At 43.9% G+C, this 18,721-nt stretch overlaps 2 protein-coding genes across 3 annotated transcripts in view; one reads left to right on the plus strand and one right to left on the minus strand.

The window, feature by feature from the left end:
* LOC138643509 (uncharacterized) overlaps positions 1-18,721 on the plus strand; it is a 1,192,186-nt gene that overhangs the window by 667,940 nt on the left and 505,525 nt on the right. The window lies entirely within an intron of this gene.
* LOC138643227 (fucolectin-like) overlaps positions 5,294-18,721 on the minus strand; it is a 241,625-nt gene continuing 228,197 nt past the window's right edge. For both annotated transcript variants that reach the window (XM_069732091.1, XM_069732090.1), the window contains exons 2-4: positions 15,123-15,196; positions 12,014-12,296; positions 5,294-6,005 (exon numbers count right to left, since the gene is read on the minus strand). In XM_069732091.1, the coding sequence (XP_069588192.1) occupies positions 5,837-6,005; positions 12,014-12,296; positions 15,123-15,195 (525 nt within the window). In that variant the 5' untranslated portion in view covers position 15,196 and the 3' untranslated portion in view covers positions 5,294-5,836. The remainder of the gene's footprint in view (positions 6,006-12,013; positions 12,297-15,122; positions 15,197-18,721) is intronic.

Here is an 18,721-nt window from a genome sequence, read left to right on the forward strand (position 1 = left end):
ATGCCGAACCTGCGCCACCACTGAGGGAGGGAGAAGAATGTTGGTATCTTCCATCCTTTGGTGTCTATCACCCTCGCAAGCCTAATCAGATCAGAGTGGTGTTTGACTCCAGTGCTCAGTTTGAAGGCCTCTCTCTCAATAACCTGCTCCTAACTGGGCCCAACCTGAACAACAGCCTCCTTGGAGTATTGATCCGCTTCAGACAAGAACCTGTCACCATAATGGCCGACATTCAGCAGATGTTTCATTGCTTCATCGTGAAAGAAGACAACAGAAACTATCTTAGGTTCCTATGGCACAAAGACAACAATGTCAACAATCAGGTCATAGACTACCGGATGAAGGTCCATGTCTTCGGCAATAGTCCCTCACCTGCTGTGGCGATCTATGGTCTGAGACGGACAGCCCAGGAAGGTGAGAGAGAGTACGGATCCGATGCTCGGCAATTCGTAGAGAAGAACTTCTACGTGGACGATGGGCTCAAGTCCTTACCCACAAGTGAAGATACAATTGACCTACTCTCCAGGACACAGGAAATGCTATCCACATCAAACCTCAGACTCCACAAGATTATCTCTAACAGTCAAGAGGTAATGAACGCGTTTCCATCTGAGGATCATGCCACAAACCTAAAAGACCTTGACTTGGGTTCTGATGTTCCTCCAACACAGCGCAGCCTTGGTCTACTGTGGGATATCAAATGGGACACCTTCACCTTCCAAGTGTCAGCCATAATAAATGCTAGACCTTTGGTTCCAGTATCATCCGACCCCGATGCTCCAGCGATCCTTACTCCAGCTACATTTCTTACATAGAAGACTGGAGCTGCTACAGTTCCGCCTGGGAATTTCGATAACAAGGACATTTACAAACGTCAGTGGAGGCAAGTACAACATTTGGCTAACGTGTTTTGGCATCGCTGGAAGACTAAATATTTGCACTTGCTTCAAAACCGTCACAAATGGCAGACGCCCAATCCCAATCTCCAAGAAGGAGACCTTGTTCTCTTAAAGGACAAAGAGGCTCATCGTAATGACTGGCCAATGGGACTTATCGCCAAGGTCCTACCCAGTGAGGACGGAAAGACTCGTAAGGTAGAAGTTAAGGTGACAAAAGGGGGCTCTACCTGAACCTTCTTCCGCCCGGTCACGGAACTCGTGCTGCTTCTACGAAAGGAGGGCATCACATGAACTGAACATGCTCCTGGACGTTGCTCACGGCGGGGAGCATTCCTCCTCGTCTCCCAGTTTATTGAATATTGACATTTTCCTTTGGATTGAACTGTTAACATTCCCATTGGATTCTGGGTTGGTGGAAGAGTTGGCATGTTTGCGGCTTCCCCAATCTGAAGATGGGTTTAATATATTTGGACTTATCTTTCGGTTTGATCTACGGGTCGACAACAACGAGTTTGGACTTTAAATTCTTTGATGTTTATTATTGCATGCATGTTTTCTTTCCTCTTGTTTTTCTTTTTCAGCTTCGAACGACTTCGAAGAATTACGGACATCGTGAAATCCAAGGACTTCAGACGGGGAGTGTCATGTCTCACGACTTGAGAAATCATTTAATATTTGCATTGCTTGTGTTCGTTCCTTCTTTCTAGGCAGAAGTTTGCCTTTCCCTGTATTTTGTCCCAACTCTCTCACTGTAGTCTTGTGATGTATGTTTGTTCACGCCCTTATTCTCCATTTTGTCATCATTCCTCCATCTGTATGCATCGTCCTACATGTCCTCTGTTGAATATTCCTTTTTACCTGCTACTTTCATCATAATACAAGAATTTCAGTTAAAGCAACCCTCTTTTCCTGGAGTCTTCTTACATGAGATGGTGGCTGAGTTAAGCTGTCTGATTAATCGGTATGAACGTGAGTACAGGTGAATACGGAAGCGCCTAAAAAGAAGGGTCTATCCAGGCACCACTACGTTCTACATATCCATGAGTCAGAATATGAGGAGAACACGTCCTGCTCCTTCAGCTGCTGGCCTCGGCCCCCATGTGCTGTGTTTTGCTGTGAGTTGAACATAAAGAGACTTTTGTTTTGAACTTTGTTGGGTCACTGCCTCCTCAGACTGCATAAAGGTACCGTCACACTGGCCAACTTAACAACGATATCGCTAGCGATTCGTGACGTTGCAGCGTCCTGGCTAGCGATATCATTGTGTTTGACACGCAGCAGCGATCAGGATCCTGCTGTGACATCGTTGGTCGGAGCAGAAAGTCCAGAACTTTATTTCGTCGCTGGATCTCCCGCAGACATCGCTGAATCGGCGTGTGTGACGCCGATTCAGCGATGTCTTCACTGGTAACCAGGGTAAACATCGGGTTACTAAGCGCAGGGCCGCGCTTAGTAACCCGATGTTTACCCTGGTTACCAGTGTAAATGTAAAGAAAAACAAACACTACATACTTACATTCCGGTGTCTGTCCCTCGGCGTTCTGCTTCCCTGCACTGTCAGCTCTGGCCGTAAAGCAGAGCACAGCGGTGACGTCACTGCTCTGCTTTACGGCCACCCGGCGCTCACAGTCAGTGCAGGAAAGCAGAACGCCGGGGGACAGACACCGGAATGTAAGTATGTAGTGTTTGTTTTTTTTTACGTTTACGCTGGTAACCAGGGTAAACATCGGTTTACTAAGCGCGGCCCTGCACTTAGTAACCCAATGTTTACCCTGGTTACCCGGGGACTTCGGCATCGTTGGTCGCTGGAGAGCTGTCTGTGTGACAGCTCTCCAGCGACCAAACAGCGACGCTGCAGCGATCAGGATCATTGTCTAGATCGCTGCAGCGTCGCTAAATGTGACGGTACCTTTAGTGTGCTACTGCTGCACTACAATATATCGTACAGGGTGGGCCATTTATATGGATTCACCTAAAAAAAAATGGGAATGGCTGGTGATATCAACTTCCTGCTTGTGACACATTAGTATATGGGAGGGGGAAACTTTTCAAGATGGGTGGTGACCATGGCCGCCATTTTAAAGTCAGCCATTTTGGATCCAACTTTATTTTTTTTTCAATGGGAAGAGGGTCTTGTGACACATCTATTTTATTGAGAATACCGCAAGAAAAACAATGGTGTGCCTGGTTTTAACTTAACTTTATTCTTTCATGAGTTATTTACAAGTTTATGACCACTTCTAAAATGTGATCAACGTGCTGCCCATTGTGTTGGATTGTCAATGCAACCCTCTTCTTCAATTTTTGACACACTGATAGCAACACCGCAGAAGAAATGCTAGCACAGGCTTCCAGTATCTGTTGTTTCAGATGCGGCACATCTCGTATCTTCACAGCATAGACAATTGCCTTCAGATGACCCCAAAGGTGCGATCGCAACCCGGGGTCCACTGTGCGGTGATGTGGAAACCGCAGCTAAGTAACAATGGCGGAGTGAAGCTGCGAACAAGCACCGTAAACACACCGAGTGAAAAGTCACTGTGTGTGAACACAGTGCAAAGAACCTGACTCTGTTACTTCACAGAGCAGAAGCAAAACTGAAAGCACTCTAAGCTGTGCCCTGTTCGAGGTCACAGGTGCACAGTAGTAAGGACACAAGTTGGGGTCTCTATAACTTCCCCCACTATGCTGGTGATTGAGCTTGCCCTGTCACACGGTTGTGTAAGGCTTCTTTCACACTAGCGTCGGAATCTCCCCGTCGCAATGCGTCGGGGAGAGATTCCGACGCTAGCGTTTAGCGCATTGCACAATGGAGGCAGCGGATGCATTTCTCCGGCGCATCCGCTGCCCCATTGTAAGGTGCGGGGAGGTGGGGGCGGAGTTCCGGCCGCGAATGCGCGGTCGGAAAAAGCGGTCCGTCAGGAGCAAAAAACGTTACATGTAGCGTTTTTTGCTCCCGACGGTCCGCAGAAGCACGACGCATCCGTCGCTTGACGGATGCGACGTGTGGCAATCCGTCGCAAATGCGTTGTCAATACAAGTCTATGGGGAAAAAAACGCATCCTGCAAGCACTTTTGCAGGATGCATTTTTTCTGCAAAACGACGCATTGTGACGGATTGCAGAAAACGCTAGTGTGAAAGTAGCCTAACTTGCAAATGCGACTGAATCACCCTGTGCAGGTGCTAAGCTTAAGCAGGAGTTCCCGCCCTACACTGCCTGACTCAGAGAACTCTAGCAGTGCCAGTAATAGCACGCATGCATACAACTCCTGTCCGGAGGAGCCAGAATATGCTTGTGGTGAAGCCAGCCCTAACACGTACACACAGAGTGGTAACGAGTACCACACAGACACCACATGAAAGTGATCATAGCGCGCCGACAGGCGCCTCAGAGATCCTTTTTTAGACTAGGCCAATCAGAAAGGACCTTACTCGCTGGCCAATGCGAACTCGCCACAGGACCTGAGCAGCTGATGACCGAGGACCAATGGGAGGTCGCCACCTCACGAGCATGCTCAGTAAAGCAAATCCTGGACTTAGCCACAGAAGTGACTGCTCACCGCTGAGTATTGCCAGTTACTATAGCTGAACCTTGAGAGACAGCAGCAACCAATCGCCCAGCTCGAATCTGAGCAACATGCTGAGATCGACCTATTTGCTGAGCAGCATTCACTGCAGTTGAGACTAAATGGGCGACCACAGGAGAAGACAAGGCTTGGGATCCATCCTGTGCAGAGGGAGAATCATTAACATTAAACCCCTCCTAGTGCTTCTCCACGCTCAAAGGCCGCAATAAGCTGAGGGGAGCGAATGTGCTCAACTGGCTCCCAGGTCCTATCTTCTGGCCCATGACCCTTTCAGTCCACCATATAAAATTCTTTGCCGCGTACCACCTTGGAACCGACAAACGCATTCACCTCAAAATCGTCCAAAGACGTATTCGACGTCTCTGCAGATGACTCCAAAAAGCGGGACATGTGAACGGGTTTCAAGAGGGACACGTGAAAGGTGCAGGTGATATTCAGGTGCGGTGAAAGGGACATACACTACAGGATTATCCTGCTCCAGGACTTTAAAAGGACCTAGATAACGGGGAGCAAACTTAGCGGACTCTACGCACAGCTTGATATTACGAGCTGAGAGCCACACCAAGTCATCGGGGGCGAAAGCAAGAGCGGGACGGCGATTTTAGTCCGAGTCATGAAATGCAATTTTTAAAAAGTCGCAACTCTACTAAATTATTAATTTGCTTGGCACAACTCCATTTAAGTCCCCTCGCCTTGGAGTGATGGTATGTACACCTGTTATTTTGTCTCATTTTTTGCCAAAACGTGACTTTTCCTCTAACTAGTCACCATATCAGTTTTATGACAGAAAAAAAAAGATTTTTTTTGGCTTGGTACTGATTTATTGAATTACAAGCAACATTTTCATGAATTTAGTGCATAAAAATGTCAGGAAAAAACAGCAGTCAATAAAAACAAAAGACTGAAAACAAACCCCGCAATTATAAATGAGGACCATATTGCTAAAATATCTTCCATGAGAGAAAGGTAAAATCTTCTTTTACTTTTTACCTACTTTTTTGTCCAAAGATCAAGAGATGTGAAGCGCTAAGAAGGAAAGGTAAGGAAGGAAATATCAGTACTCGGTGTGAAGTCTGTATTAGGAGCAGACATGACATTGATGTGTTACTATGTGACTCTCTACATTTTATTGTTTCTTCCCTTGGTGATTTAAAAAAAATGTAGACATGAGTGTGAACCGAGAAAATTGAGTTAAATTTTTAATTTTACCAAATGCAGAAATGTCAGTTGAGAACAAGTTCATTTTCACACTCAAACAAGTGACTGTATAATGGAAACCTCTATAGAACCCAGAGCTAAAGACCCTAAATAAGACTTGAAATTTTTGAAGTTCTCCTTGACTTTGGGAACTACCAGCAGACTTTGTTCTCTTTGTTGATCACATCTCCATAAACCTCGACCTCGCACAGTGTCAGGTACTCGGAGCGTCCTGGGATCACCACGCTGACGTAACGACCCTCCATCCCCTTACAGCAGAAGGACAAGGTGGCAGATGCAACACTCTTGACTTTATCGCACCTAGAGGAGAAAACCATCAAAACCTCGTGATGATCAAATGCAGATTAAAATTAAAGGAACCCCCCAAAGTGCCAGCTAAGGACCAACATTCAAACCCATGTTCCCATGACTACTTAGAAATATGACTCCTGAGCCAAAAATATACATAGGATGTAAGCTGACCGTCAGCCACAAGGCCAGATGTTCCACTTTGTAATATTACTGACCAAAAGTACAGCTGGACCATTGAAACAAAAGTTTACAGCACAACCATGTATGGTCAGAAATTCCTAGATGCAGTAAAAACAAAAATGGGCATTATTCCAAAGCCTTTTCTATTTACCCCCAATTGTGGCCAATTATACAAAGAACCTCAGGTTACGGTCAACTATAAGATGGAAAATACAACATGGTAAATCAGATCAGGGGACTGTGAGGGCCATTGTAAAATTTTCATCTTGCGCCTTTTGAGGTTGTCTATTGTGGATTGTGATGTGTGTTTAGGATCATTATCCATTTGTAGCAGCCATCCTCTTCCTCTTTCACTTTCAGCTATTTTTTTTACACATGGTGTTATGTTTGCATCAGGAATTTGTAGAAATTTCATTGAATCCATTCTTCCCTCTACCCATGAAATGTTCCCGGTGCCATTGGCTGCAACACAACCCCAAAGCATAACTGATTTACTCCCATGCTTAATCTCTTTCTGCCATCAGACCTACTGTCCTGTCCATGTGACCTGGAACTTAATTTCCATGGACGGGATAGTACTTCATACACGATCATGGCCGAGTGTCAGCTGATTATCACAGCTGACATCCGGCACTATGTGACACCCGGAACACTGCGATCAAGCAAGATATCAGTGTGCTGGTGGCATAGGGAAGCATCGCACAGGGAGGGGGCTCCCTGCGTGCTTCCCTGAGACCCTCAGAACAAAGTGATGTGATCGCGTTGTTCCGAGGATCTCCTCCCTGCAGGCCCCCTGATCCAATATGGCCGCAGGGTCCTTCCGGATCCTGCAGGCAGGTGGCTTGTCAGTGCCTGCTGGCAACGGGAAGCCTCCTGCACTGCCTGTCAGATTGCTGATCTGACACAGTGCTCTGCAGTGTTAGAACAGCGATCTGACACTATATAATGATGTCAAACTCTGGGACAATGTAAAAAATTAATAAAAATAAATTTAACATGTGTAAAAATATATATTTTTTAAATTTCTAAATAAAGAAAAAAAAACAATAAATATGTTTCCAAAAAAAACACATTTCTTTATGCGAATGAAAAAAACAATAAAAGTACACATTTAGTATCACCGTGTCCGTAATGACCCGACCTATAAAACTGGCCCACTAGTTAACCCCTTCAGTCAACACCGTGAAAAAAACAAAACAAGGCAAAAAACAACGCTTTGTAATCATACCGCCAAACAAAAAATGGAATAACACGCGATCAAAAAGACAGATGTAAATAACCATGGTACCGCTGAAAACGTCATCTTGTCCCGCAAAAAACGAGCCGCCATACAGCATCATCAGCGAAACATAAAACAGTTATAGTCCTGAGAATAAAGCGATGCCAAAATAATTATTTTTTATATAAAATATTTTTTTTTGTATAAAAGCGCTAAAACAAAAAAATTATATAAATGAGGTATCGCTTTATCAATTTTACCATACGCGGAATGACTTGCTGGTTTTTGTTCATTCTGCCTCCCAAAAATCGTAATAAAAAGCGATCAAAAATGTCATGTGCCCGAAAATGTTACCAATAAAAATGTCATCTCATCCCGCAAAAAACAAGACCTCACATGACTCTGTGGACCAAAATATCGAAAAATTATAGCTCTCAAAATGTGGTGATGCAAAAACTATTTTTTGCAATAAAAAGGGTCTTTTAGTGTGTGACGGCTGCCAATCATAACAATCTGCTAAAAAACCTGCTATAAATAGTAAATCAAACCCCCCTTCATGACTCCCTTAGATAGGGAAAAATAATAAAATAAAAAAATGTATTTCTATTTTCCCATTAGGGTTAGGGTTAGGGCTAAAGTTAGGATTGGGGCTACAGTCATGGTTAGGGTTGGGGCTAAAGTTAGGGTTTGGATTACATTTACGGTTGGGATTAGGGTTGGGTGTGTGTCAGGGTTAGGGGTGTGGTTAGGGTTAGGGTTGGGATTAGGGTTAGGGGTGTGTTTGGATTAGGGTTAGGGTTGGGGCTAGGGTTAGGGCTAGGGTTAGGGCTACAGTTAGGGTTGGGGCTAAAGTTAGGGTTAGGGTTGGGGCTACGGTTAGGGTTAGGGTTGGGGCTAGGGTTAAGGCTACAGTTAGGGTTGGGGCTAAAGTTACGGTTAGGGTTTGGATTACATTTACGGTTGGGAATAGGGTTGGGATTAGGGTTAGGGGTGTGTCAGGGTTAAAGGTGTGGTTAGGGTTACCGTTGGGATTAGGGTTAGGGGTGTGTTTGGATTAGGGCTTCAGTTATAATTGGGGGGTTTCCACTGTTTAGGCACATCAGGGGGATCTCCAAACGCGACATGGCGACCGATCTCAATTCCATCCAATTCTGCATTGAAAAAGTAAAACAGTGCTCCTTCCCTTCCGAGCTCTCCCGTGTGCCCAAACAGGGGTTTACCCCAACATATGCGGTATCAGCGTACTCAGGACAAACTGAACAACTTTTGGGGTCCAATTTCTCCTGTTATCCTTGGGAAAATACAAAACTGTGGGCTAAAAAATAATTTTTGTGGAAAAAAAAATTATTTATTTTCACGGCTCTGCGTTATAAACTGTAGTGAAACACTTGGGGGTTCAAAGTTCTCACCATGGACATTTTTGAAGAAAATAAGATTGAACAATATAAAAAACACCTCACGATTGAACAACATGAAAAAACACAAGATGGTACATTGTGGAGACACAAGACTGAACATTGTTGAGAAACACAAGACATGTAATACAATGGAGTACAGTGTGAAAAAAGGGACATTATAGAGTAATTCAAGACAAGACATCATGGAGAAATGTCAATTAGACAAAGCATTGTAGAGGGACAGAAGATTGGAGCAGAATGACATAAGACAAAAGATTTGGCACAATACAAGACAAGACATTGTGGAGAAACTCAAGACAGCGTTGTAAAAAAACAAATGAAGATTTCCAAGGAAACACAAGGTAGAGCAAGAAGTTCAAGATGGGAGATTCTGGAGAAACACAAGACGGGATATAGCATGAAAACATAAGGCGGGTCATTTTGGAGAAATGCAGAACAGAACATTGGGGAAAACAAAAAACACAAACAAAAAAACACTGAAAAAACAGCGTGTGGAGTGGCATAATATAGGACACACGTGACATAATGTCCTGGAGAAACTCAAGAAGGGACAACGTTGAGGCACGAAAATGTTGATAATGAGCATAACGTGGTGCTTTGTTAACCCCTAAATCCCGCAGCCCTTTTTCGCTTTTGGTTTTCATTTCTTGCTCCCCTTCTTCCCAGAGCCATAACTTTTTTATTTTATCAATCAATATGGCCATGCGAGAGCTTGTTTTTTGCGAGACGAGTTGTAATTTCGAACAACAGCATACCGCTTACAGGAAAATGGGAACAAATTCCAAGTGAGGTGAAATTGCAAAAAAAGTGCAATGCCACAACAGTTTTTTTTTTTTTTTTTTGTGTTACCATGTTTACCAAATGCTAAAGCTGACCCGCCATTATGATTCTCCAGGTCATTATGAGTTCATGGACACCAAATATGTTTAGGTTCTTTATTACATAAGTGGCAAAAAACAAAATCCATAGTTTGCTGAAAAAAAAAAGTTGAGTAAATTTCCGAGACCTTTAGCGTCTCCATTTTTCGTGATCTCAGGTCAGGTGAGGGCTTCGTTTTTGTGAGCTGAGCTGTCGTTTTGAATTATGCCATTTTGGTGCAGATACGTTCTTTTCATCGGCCATTATTGCATTTTAATTCTATGTTGCGGCCACAAAAAAACGTAATTCTGGCGGTTTTACTTTTTTTTCTTACAACGCTGTTTAACTATCGGATTCATTCTTTTTATACCAAACGTGTATTTTTTATTTGTTTTATTTTGAATGGAGCGAAAGGGGGGTAATTTGAACTTTTATATATTTTTTATTTTTGTAATAGTTTTAAAAACATTTTTTTTTTTTTTTGGCATGCTTCAATAGTCTCCATGGACGACTAGAAGTTGCCATAATCCGATCGCCTCTGCTACATACAGGCAATGATCAGATTGCCTGTGTGTAGCAGAAGTGCTCACTTGCTATGAGCGCCAACCGCTGGGCAGCGCTCAAAGCAATCCAGCAATGACAGCCATAGGGGTCATGCCAACCCATTGGTGACTCGCTGTCATGTGACACGGGCGCTAATGGGCAGGATTAATGATGCACTTCTGGTGTGATCACATTAAATGCCGCTGTCAGAGATTGACAGTTTAACAGCCGCAGGTGGATTGTGATTCCACCCTTGGCTGTTAGGGGCACATGTCAGATAATGAAAACAGCTGACATGTGCCAGGAAATATTTTGCTCAGCGGTAGAGCTGACATCAAAGGGAGAGAAACGACATGTGCAGTACATGTACATCGCATGTCATGAAGGGGTTAGAACATAAGACATGACTTTGTTGGGGAACACGAGTCAAGACAGAGGAGAAGCATAGAATATGAGAGTTTCCAGGAAAAAAAGACATTGGAAAAATAATGTGTACTTCGAACATTGAGGAGAATCTGAAGACTGTCATGGTAGAGAAATAGAAGACAGAGCATAGTGGAGGAATATAAAACAGAAGTTTTGGAACAAAAAACAAGACCTTGTGAAAAAAACATGGTGCGTGAATTTGCGGAACAGACATTGAAGATATACCTAAGGTGGGACCTTGTGGAGATACATAGGATGGGACATTGAGGAGAAACAACTGATGGGATGTTGTAGATGCACAAGATACACTGTTAGGGCAGTGAGAATCTGGAATTGCTTGCCTGAGGAGGTGGTGATGGCGAACTCAGTCGAGGGGTTCAAGAGAGGCCTGGATGTCTTCCTGGAGCAGAACAATATTGTATCATACAATTATTAGGTTCTGTAGAAGGACGTAGATCTGGGTATTTATTATGATGGAATATATGCGGAACTGGATGGACAAATGTCTTTTTTCGGCCTTACTAACTATGTTACTATGTTACTATGTAAGATGGGACATTATGGAGAAACACAGGATGGGACATTGCACAGGAACATTGAATGGGACATTGTTGATCAATACAAGATGGGGCGTCATGAAGATGTAAAGCGCTGCAGAGGGACGTTGTGGTGAAACATGTGCCGGGACGTTGTGGAGAAGCACAGGATTGGACATTGTGGAATAAGACAAGATGAGACGTTGTGGAGAAATGCGAGCTGGGACCTTGTGGATAAACCTGAGATTTGAGATTGTGGAGAAACACGAGACAGGACGTTGTGGAGAAACACGAGATGGGAGGTTGCGAAAAAAAAAAAGAAATGGGATGTTGTTGAGAAACACGAGATGGGATGTTGTGGAGAAACACGAGATGGGACATTGTGGAGAAACACAGGATGGGACATTGTGGAGAAACACAGGATGGGACATGGTGTACAAACACCAGATGGGACGTTGTGCAGAATCACGAGATTGGAAATCGTGGAGAAACACGAGACGGGACATTGTGGCGAAACTCGATATGAGACGTCGTGCAGAAACACAAGATCAGACGTCCTGGAGAAACATGAAATGGGACATTATGGAGAAACACGAGAAGAGACGTTGTGGAGAAACACGAGAAGGGACTTTGTAGAGAAACACAAGATCGGACATTGTGGAGAAACACGAGACAGGACGTTTTGGAGAAACACAAGATGGGACGTTGTGAGAAAAACACAAGACGGGACGTTATGGAGAAACACAAGATGGGACATTATGGAGAAACACAAGAGGGGATGTTGTGGAGAAACACAAGATGGCACATCCTGTTTTCTTTTATCTAACATAAACTTACACTGGGTTGTTGTTGTCGGGGGAGTTCCCAATTCGGACCTCGGCCCCTATCAGTCGCTCCGGACAACAGTCCATCCTGTTTGTAAGAACGACATTTAATATCTTGTAGTTCTGTTTCAGGTCCAGCTTCCACCAGGGATCTTTATCATAATTGGTGTGTGTGCAGGAGCCCTTGCTGAATTCAGTGTTGCTGATACCATCGATGGCATTTTTGGCGTATGTTGCTAGTGGATATTGATAGTCAGATATCTGTGAGGCTTCTCCATTTCTTGCTATATTTGTGGCTGAGGAAAGAAAAATAGAAGAGCTTTCAGGTACATTGAGCTGATTTGTGGATCCCGCGGTCCGCTGTGGTCTTGCCATTTGTTTCTTGCCATAACTTGTGTCCCTGAAGAACATGGACTGAGAAGTTCATGTAAGATTGTGCATCTATTTGTAAGTCCGGGGTCACACTACCGTAGAATACAGGCGAGTGCTGTGCGAGAAAACATCACATATGATGTCACAAATGAAATGCTAGGTGAAATCCCAAGAAACAATGAAAACCCTATATTAAGGGTCACCAATCTAACCCAAGAAGAGGTGCGAAACCGGCTAAATAAGATTAAAATAGATAAATCTCCGGGTCCGGATGGCATACACCCACGAGTACTAAGGGAACTAAGTAATGTAATAGATAAACCATTATTTCTTATTTTTAGGGACTCTATAGCGACAGGGTCTGTTCCGCAGGACTGGCGCATAGCAAATGTGGTGCCAATATTCAAAAAGGGCTCTAAAAGTGAACCTGGAAATTATAGGCCAGTAAGTCTAACCTCTATTGTTGGTAAAATATTTGAAGGGTTTCTGAGGGATGTTATTCTGGATTATCTCAATGAGAATAACTGTTTAACTCCATATCAGCATGGGTTTATGAGAAATCGCTCCTGTCAAACCAATCTAATCAGTTTTTATGAAGAGGTAAGCTATAGGCTGGACCACGGTGAGTCATTGGACGTGGTATATCTCGATTTTTCCAAAGCGTTTGATACCGTGCCGCACAAGAGGTTGGTACACAAAATGAGAATGCTTGGTCTGGGGGGGAAAATGTGTGTAAATGGGTTAGTAACTGGCTTAGTGATAGAAAGCAGAGGGTGGTTATAAATGGTATAGTCTCTAACTGGGTCGCTGTGACCAGTGGGGTACCGCAGGGGTCAGTATTGGGACCTGTTCTCTTCAACATATTCATTAATGATCTGGTAGAAGGTTTACACAGTAAAATATCGATATTTGCAGATGATACAAAACTATGTAAAGCAGTTAATACAAGAGAAGATAGTATTCTGCTACAGATGGATCTGGATAAGTTGGAAACTTGGGCTGAAAGGTGGCAGATGAGGTTTAACAATGATAAATGTAAGGTTATACACATGGGAAGAGGGAATCAATATCACCATTACACACTGAACGGGAAACCACTGGGTAAATCTGACAGGGAGAAGGACTTGGGGATCCTAGTTAATGATAAACTTACCTGGAGCAGCCAGTGCCAGGCAGCAGCTGCCAAGGCAAACAGGATCATGGGGTGCATTAAAAGAGGTCTGGATACACATGATGAGAGCATTATACTGCCTCTGTACAAATCCCTAGTTAGACCGCACATGGAGTACTGTGTCCAGTTTTGGGCACCGGTGCTCAGGAAGGATATAATGGAACTAGAGAGAGTACAAAGGAGGGCAACAAAATTAATAAAGGGGATGGGAGAACTACAATACCCAGATAGATTAGCGAAATTAGGATTATTTAGTCTAGAAAAAAGACGACTGAGGGGCGATCTAATAACCATGTATAAGTATATAAGGGGACAATACAAATATCTCGCTGAGGATCTGTTTATACCAAGGAAGGTGACGGGCACAAGGGGGCATTCTTTGCGTCTGGAGGAGAGAAGGTTTTTCCACCAACATAGAAGAGGATTCTTTACTGTTAGGGCAGTGAGAATCTGGAATTGCTTGCCTGAGGAGGTGGTGATGGCGAACTCAGTCGAGGGGTTCAAGAGAGGCCTGGATGTCTTCCTGGAGCAGAACAATATTGTATCATACAATTATTAGGTTCTGTAAAAGGACGTAGATCTGGGGATTTATTATGACGGAATATAGGCTGAACTGGATGGACAAATGTCTTTTTTCGGCCTTACTAACTATGTTACTATGTTACTATGTTACATAGCACTCGGACCAGCTTTCATCTATGGGATAACTCACATTACCGCATTTTTTCTCAGGTATATTCTACATGCGTGCATGCTGCAGTTTGTCACCAAGACTCGGCCGAGACTCGCCAATGCGAGCCTATGGGTGCGAGAAAAACTCGGACACCACACGGACCATATATCTAGCTTGCGAGAAATACACACACATTTTTCTGATTTCAGCCCATTGAGCCATTAAAATCAGTGGGGAAAAGCAGTGAGAAATGTAAAGCATACGTGGATCATACGGATACATAGGCGCAAGAAAATCGCATCATCGCATTGCAAACGCATTACACATGGATGACCATACAGAGAAGACTTGAGCGACTCGCGGTAGGAAGACTTGGACAGATTTTCCATACGTTAAGTGTGACCCCAGCCTAAGACTCTTTGTAGTCTTGCATCAAGAAACAGAGAAAAATGCAGCTCATCACTTTATTAGCGAGAAGCATCAGAGCGGCTTGATGGGATTCTCATTAGTCCCTGTATTCCAGGTCCGGAATTCACTGATGATCTCTAGAAATTATTCCAGATTATTAGACGTGCTGAAGGTAAATGTTTAATAGTTTGAAGAATTTGACAATTCCTGGATTATATACATTTAGCTCCAAAATAATATAATATAGCTACAAAATTGTCTGTAGAGGGGTTGTCCGATGTAAATTGATAAGTCTACAGTCATTCTGTGTGAATCCCCCAGCGCATGTACTGTGCATTGCGAGGAATTGCCGGATTCTGAGGGGGCAGTTTGGACCAGGCAGGGAGCATGGTGTTGGATACCTCACTAGTGGCATCTCCAGGCATACAACCCATCCAAATAGACCCCATGAACAGATACATGACCATTCTGCTGTCCACGGTGTGGATAGGATCTCACCTCCAGGTGCAGGAGCGCATCCCCGAGTCAGAACCACAGATGTCAACAGAATCAGAGACGACAGAAGATTCATCCTGGGGAAAGAAGAGGAACAGAGATGGAAAAAGTGACTGAAGTCAACAAGCCGGAGCTGAACTCACTCTTTGGGGTCAGTTGGCTTTTCGGACCATTCTTACAGATGATGGAGTTGGTCGGAGTTGGCAGGTTTCACACACAGATTCTTTGTCATCTCCATCATCGGTCGCATTTGTCCTACAGTCTATTCCCTATCATGGACCCATGTACTGAATGTTGCAGATCACTGATGTCTGTTGTGTCCCACATTACCGGTTGGTGCATTGTCCACACCCAACGATCCAAAGAGCAAAGTGAGGAGGACCTGGCGAGGAGTGAGAGGAGGACCTGGCGAGGAGTGAGAGGAGGACCTGGCGAGGAGTGAGAGGAGGACCTGGTGAGGAGCAGCAGGACTGGTGAGTGGCCCCCTGGGAAAGCTCAGGAGAAGCTTTTATTACTTTTTAACCCCTTCTGACAAATTTTGCGTGAACCAAATTGAATCTTTTCAAAAACATTTCAGGAAAATGACTCCTCCCTAGACTTGAGTGTCAGGATCAGCATTAGATAAGAAGAAAAAGACAAAGGAAATGAACTCACCGCTTGGTGGTCTCCACCACCGCCTGTATAGACACCGACATCCTAAGAGCCCTCCGCCAAACAGGCAAAATGTGGAACACAGAAGAAAGAAAACTGCTGCATATGATAACATTTGTCATTTTATGTGTAATCCACTGAAAAATGGTCATAGCAGGACAGCGACACACGGTGACGCATCATTTGTGACATCATCCATGGTGTATATGTGGTGAGGTGCACAAAATGCGATCTTATCTATATAGGTTGGAACACCACAAAGTGAAAGGTCAGAATTGCTGAGCATGTATCTGATGATAGAAAGAAAAAGACGACGAATAGTGATGGGCGACCACTAAAATGCTCGGGTGGAGCAAACTGGAATAGTCGGGTACTCGATCCGAGCGATGAGCCCAATCTAAGTCTATGGGAAACTCAAACATTATTCCGGCTCCCCCCGCCGGTCTGCAGAGGGACTAGAAATTGCAGAAATTGATGGTAACACTGCTCAAATAACATGGGAATATCATGGGGAAGACCCCTGGAAGCATGTCTGACTCCCAGGTCACTGCCGTGAACAATGTTGTCAGAGTCTTACGACACTTTTACAGATTTTTTGAAGCGTTTTTCAACTTAACATTGCTTTCAAGCACTACAAATGCATTCACTGGGAAATGTCATTGTAACATGTAGCTAGCTGGTCATGGGGTGTGTGGCGCATTAGCAGACCCATCTTGTTTCATTTATAAAGGAGGGACTCTTAAAGTCACAGAGCCTGTTTTTATAGGGCCATCAGGCGGCCTTTACTATTCATCAATCAGCCGGCCATGCTTTGTTGCTCCCATTATTAAACAGTGGGTCTCCTATACTGTTATTGCGTACGCAGTGAGTGGCAGGGTAGCCCAAAATTTGGACGCACCCCAATGCCCCTTTGAAGAGACGTAGATGTCAGAGGGCCTCCTGAAAACAATGTTCCCATTATTAGAAATGGGTCTCCCATAGTGTTTGCCTATGCAGTGAATGCAAGGGTTGCCAAAAATTTGGAGGCACTCCAATGCCTCTTGGAAGAGACGTAGAAGAGGACCTGATAAAAAAGTTCCCATTAGAAAGGAGCAGGTCTCCTATACTTGTAATGCCCATATAATAAGTGCATGGGCTGACAAACATTTACCCCTGTGGTATACATGAACCCCCTGTCTAACAAATTGTTATTGCGGGCATCTTACATAGTAACATAGTAACATAGTTAGTAAGGCCGAAAAAAGACATTTGTCCATCCAGTTCAGCCTATATTCCATCATAATAAATCCCCAGATCTACGTCCTTCTACAGAACCTAATAATTGTATGATACAATATTGTTCTGCTCCAGGAAGACATCCAGGCCTCTCTTGAACCCCTCGACTGAGTTCGCCATCACCACCTCCTCAGGCAAGCAATTCCAGATTCTCACTGCCCTAACAGTAAAGAATCCTCTTCTATGTTGGTGGAAAAACCTTCTCTCCTCCAGACGCAAAGAATGCCCCCTTGTGCCCGTCACCTTCCTTGGTATAAACAGATCCTCAGCGAGATATTTGTATTGTCGCCTTATATACTTATACATGGTTATTAGATCGCCCCTCAGTCGTCTTTTTTCTAGACTAAATAATCCTAATTTCGCTAATCTATCTGGGTATTGTAGTTCTCCCATCCCCTTTATTAATTTTGTTGCCCTCCTTTGTACTCTCTCTAGTTCCACTATATCCTTCCTGAGCACCGGTGCCCAAAACTGGACACAGTACTCCATGTGCGGTCTAACTAGGGATTTGTACAGAGGCAGTATAATGCTCTCATCATGTGTATCCAGACCTCTTTTAATGCACCCCATGATCCTGTTTGCCTTGGCAGCTGCTGCCTGGCACTGGCTGCTCCAGGTAAGTTTATCATTAACTAGGATCCCCAAGTCCTTCTCCCTGTCAGATTTACCCAGTGGTTTCCCGTTCAGTGTGTAATGGTGATATTGATTCCTTCTTCCCATGTGTATAACCTTACATTTATCATTGTTAAACCTCATCTGCCACCTTTCAGCCCAAGTTTCCAACTTATCCAGATCCATCTGTAGCAGAATACTATCTTCTCTTGTATTAACTGCTTTACATAGTTTTGTATCATCTGCAAATATCGATAATTTACTGTGTAAACCTTCAACCAGATCATTAATGAATATGTTGAATATCTTAAACACACTTTAAAAAAAATGATGTGGGTGATGCATCATGGACCACGGTCACCCTGGTGATAAGATGTTGGAGGATGAGGAGAAGGAGGAGGACAACAGCAAATAGCCAAAATCAGGAAGCATATACCCATGTGTTGGTGTGAAGAGGTGCATGGGAATAGACCTCCCAAAAAAAAACACTGGATTTGAGTTTATGCTGTCATTCGTTTGTGTATTGAAGTCTGGCCCAATCCAGCCCTTGTTCATTTTTATAACAGCCTGTCAGCATTTTCTGTTGACAGGCAGATGCTCTTATCACTTATAATTCCACCAGCAGCAGTAAAAACCCGCTCTGACAAAAAGAAAACCATCTCTTTAAGAAAGCCTACAGCCTGCGATGACCATGCTGCCATCTCAACACCATTAGAGCTTTTGCAACCCCTGACCAACTGTCTCCTTTCCGCATCATCCTGTAGAATGTAAGCCGCAAGGGCAGGGTCCTCTTCCCTCTGTATCAGTCTACCATTATTAGTTTGTCTACTGTGGCGATATTTGTATTTTGTATGTAACCCCTTCTCATGTACTATGCCATGGAATCCATGGTGCTATAAAGAAAAATAATAATAATAATAACACTGTTTCAGTGTCCAGTTTGTCTCCTAGACAAATCAGCTTTAACAGAGCCTGTTGCAGCTTCTCTGAGGCAGTGCTGCAGAGCTTCCAGCTTCCGGCTGATGTGGACGATGTGCTCGGAAATAGCCCGTTGGAGATGGAGG

This window comes from Ranitomeya imitator, chromosome 6 (genome assembly GCF_032444005.1).
Source record: "Ranitomeya imitator isolate aRanImi1 chromosome 6, aRanImi1.pri, whole genome shotgun sequence".
Taxonomy (NCBI): Eukaryota; Metazoa; Chordata; class Amphibia; order Anura; family Dendrobatidae; genus Ranitomeya; species Ranitomeya imitator.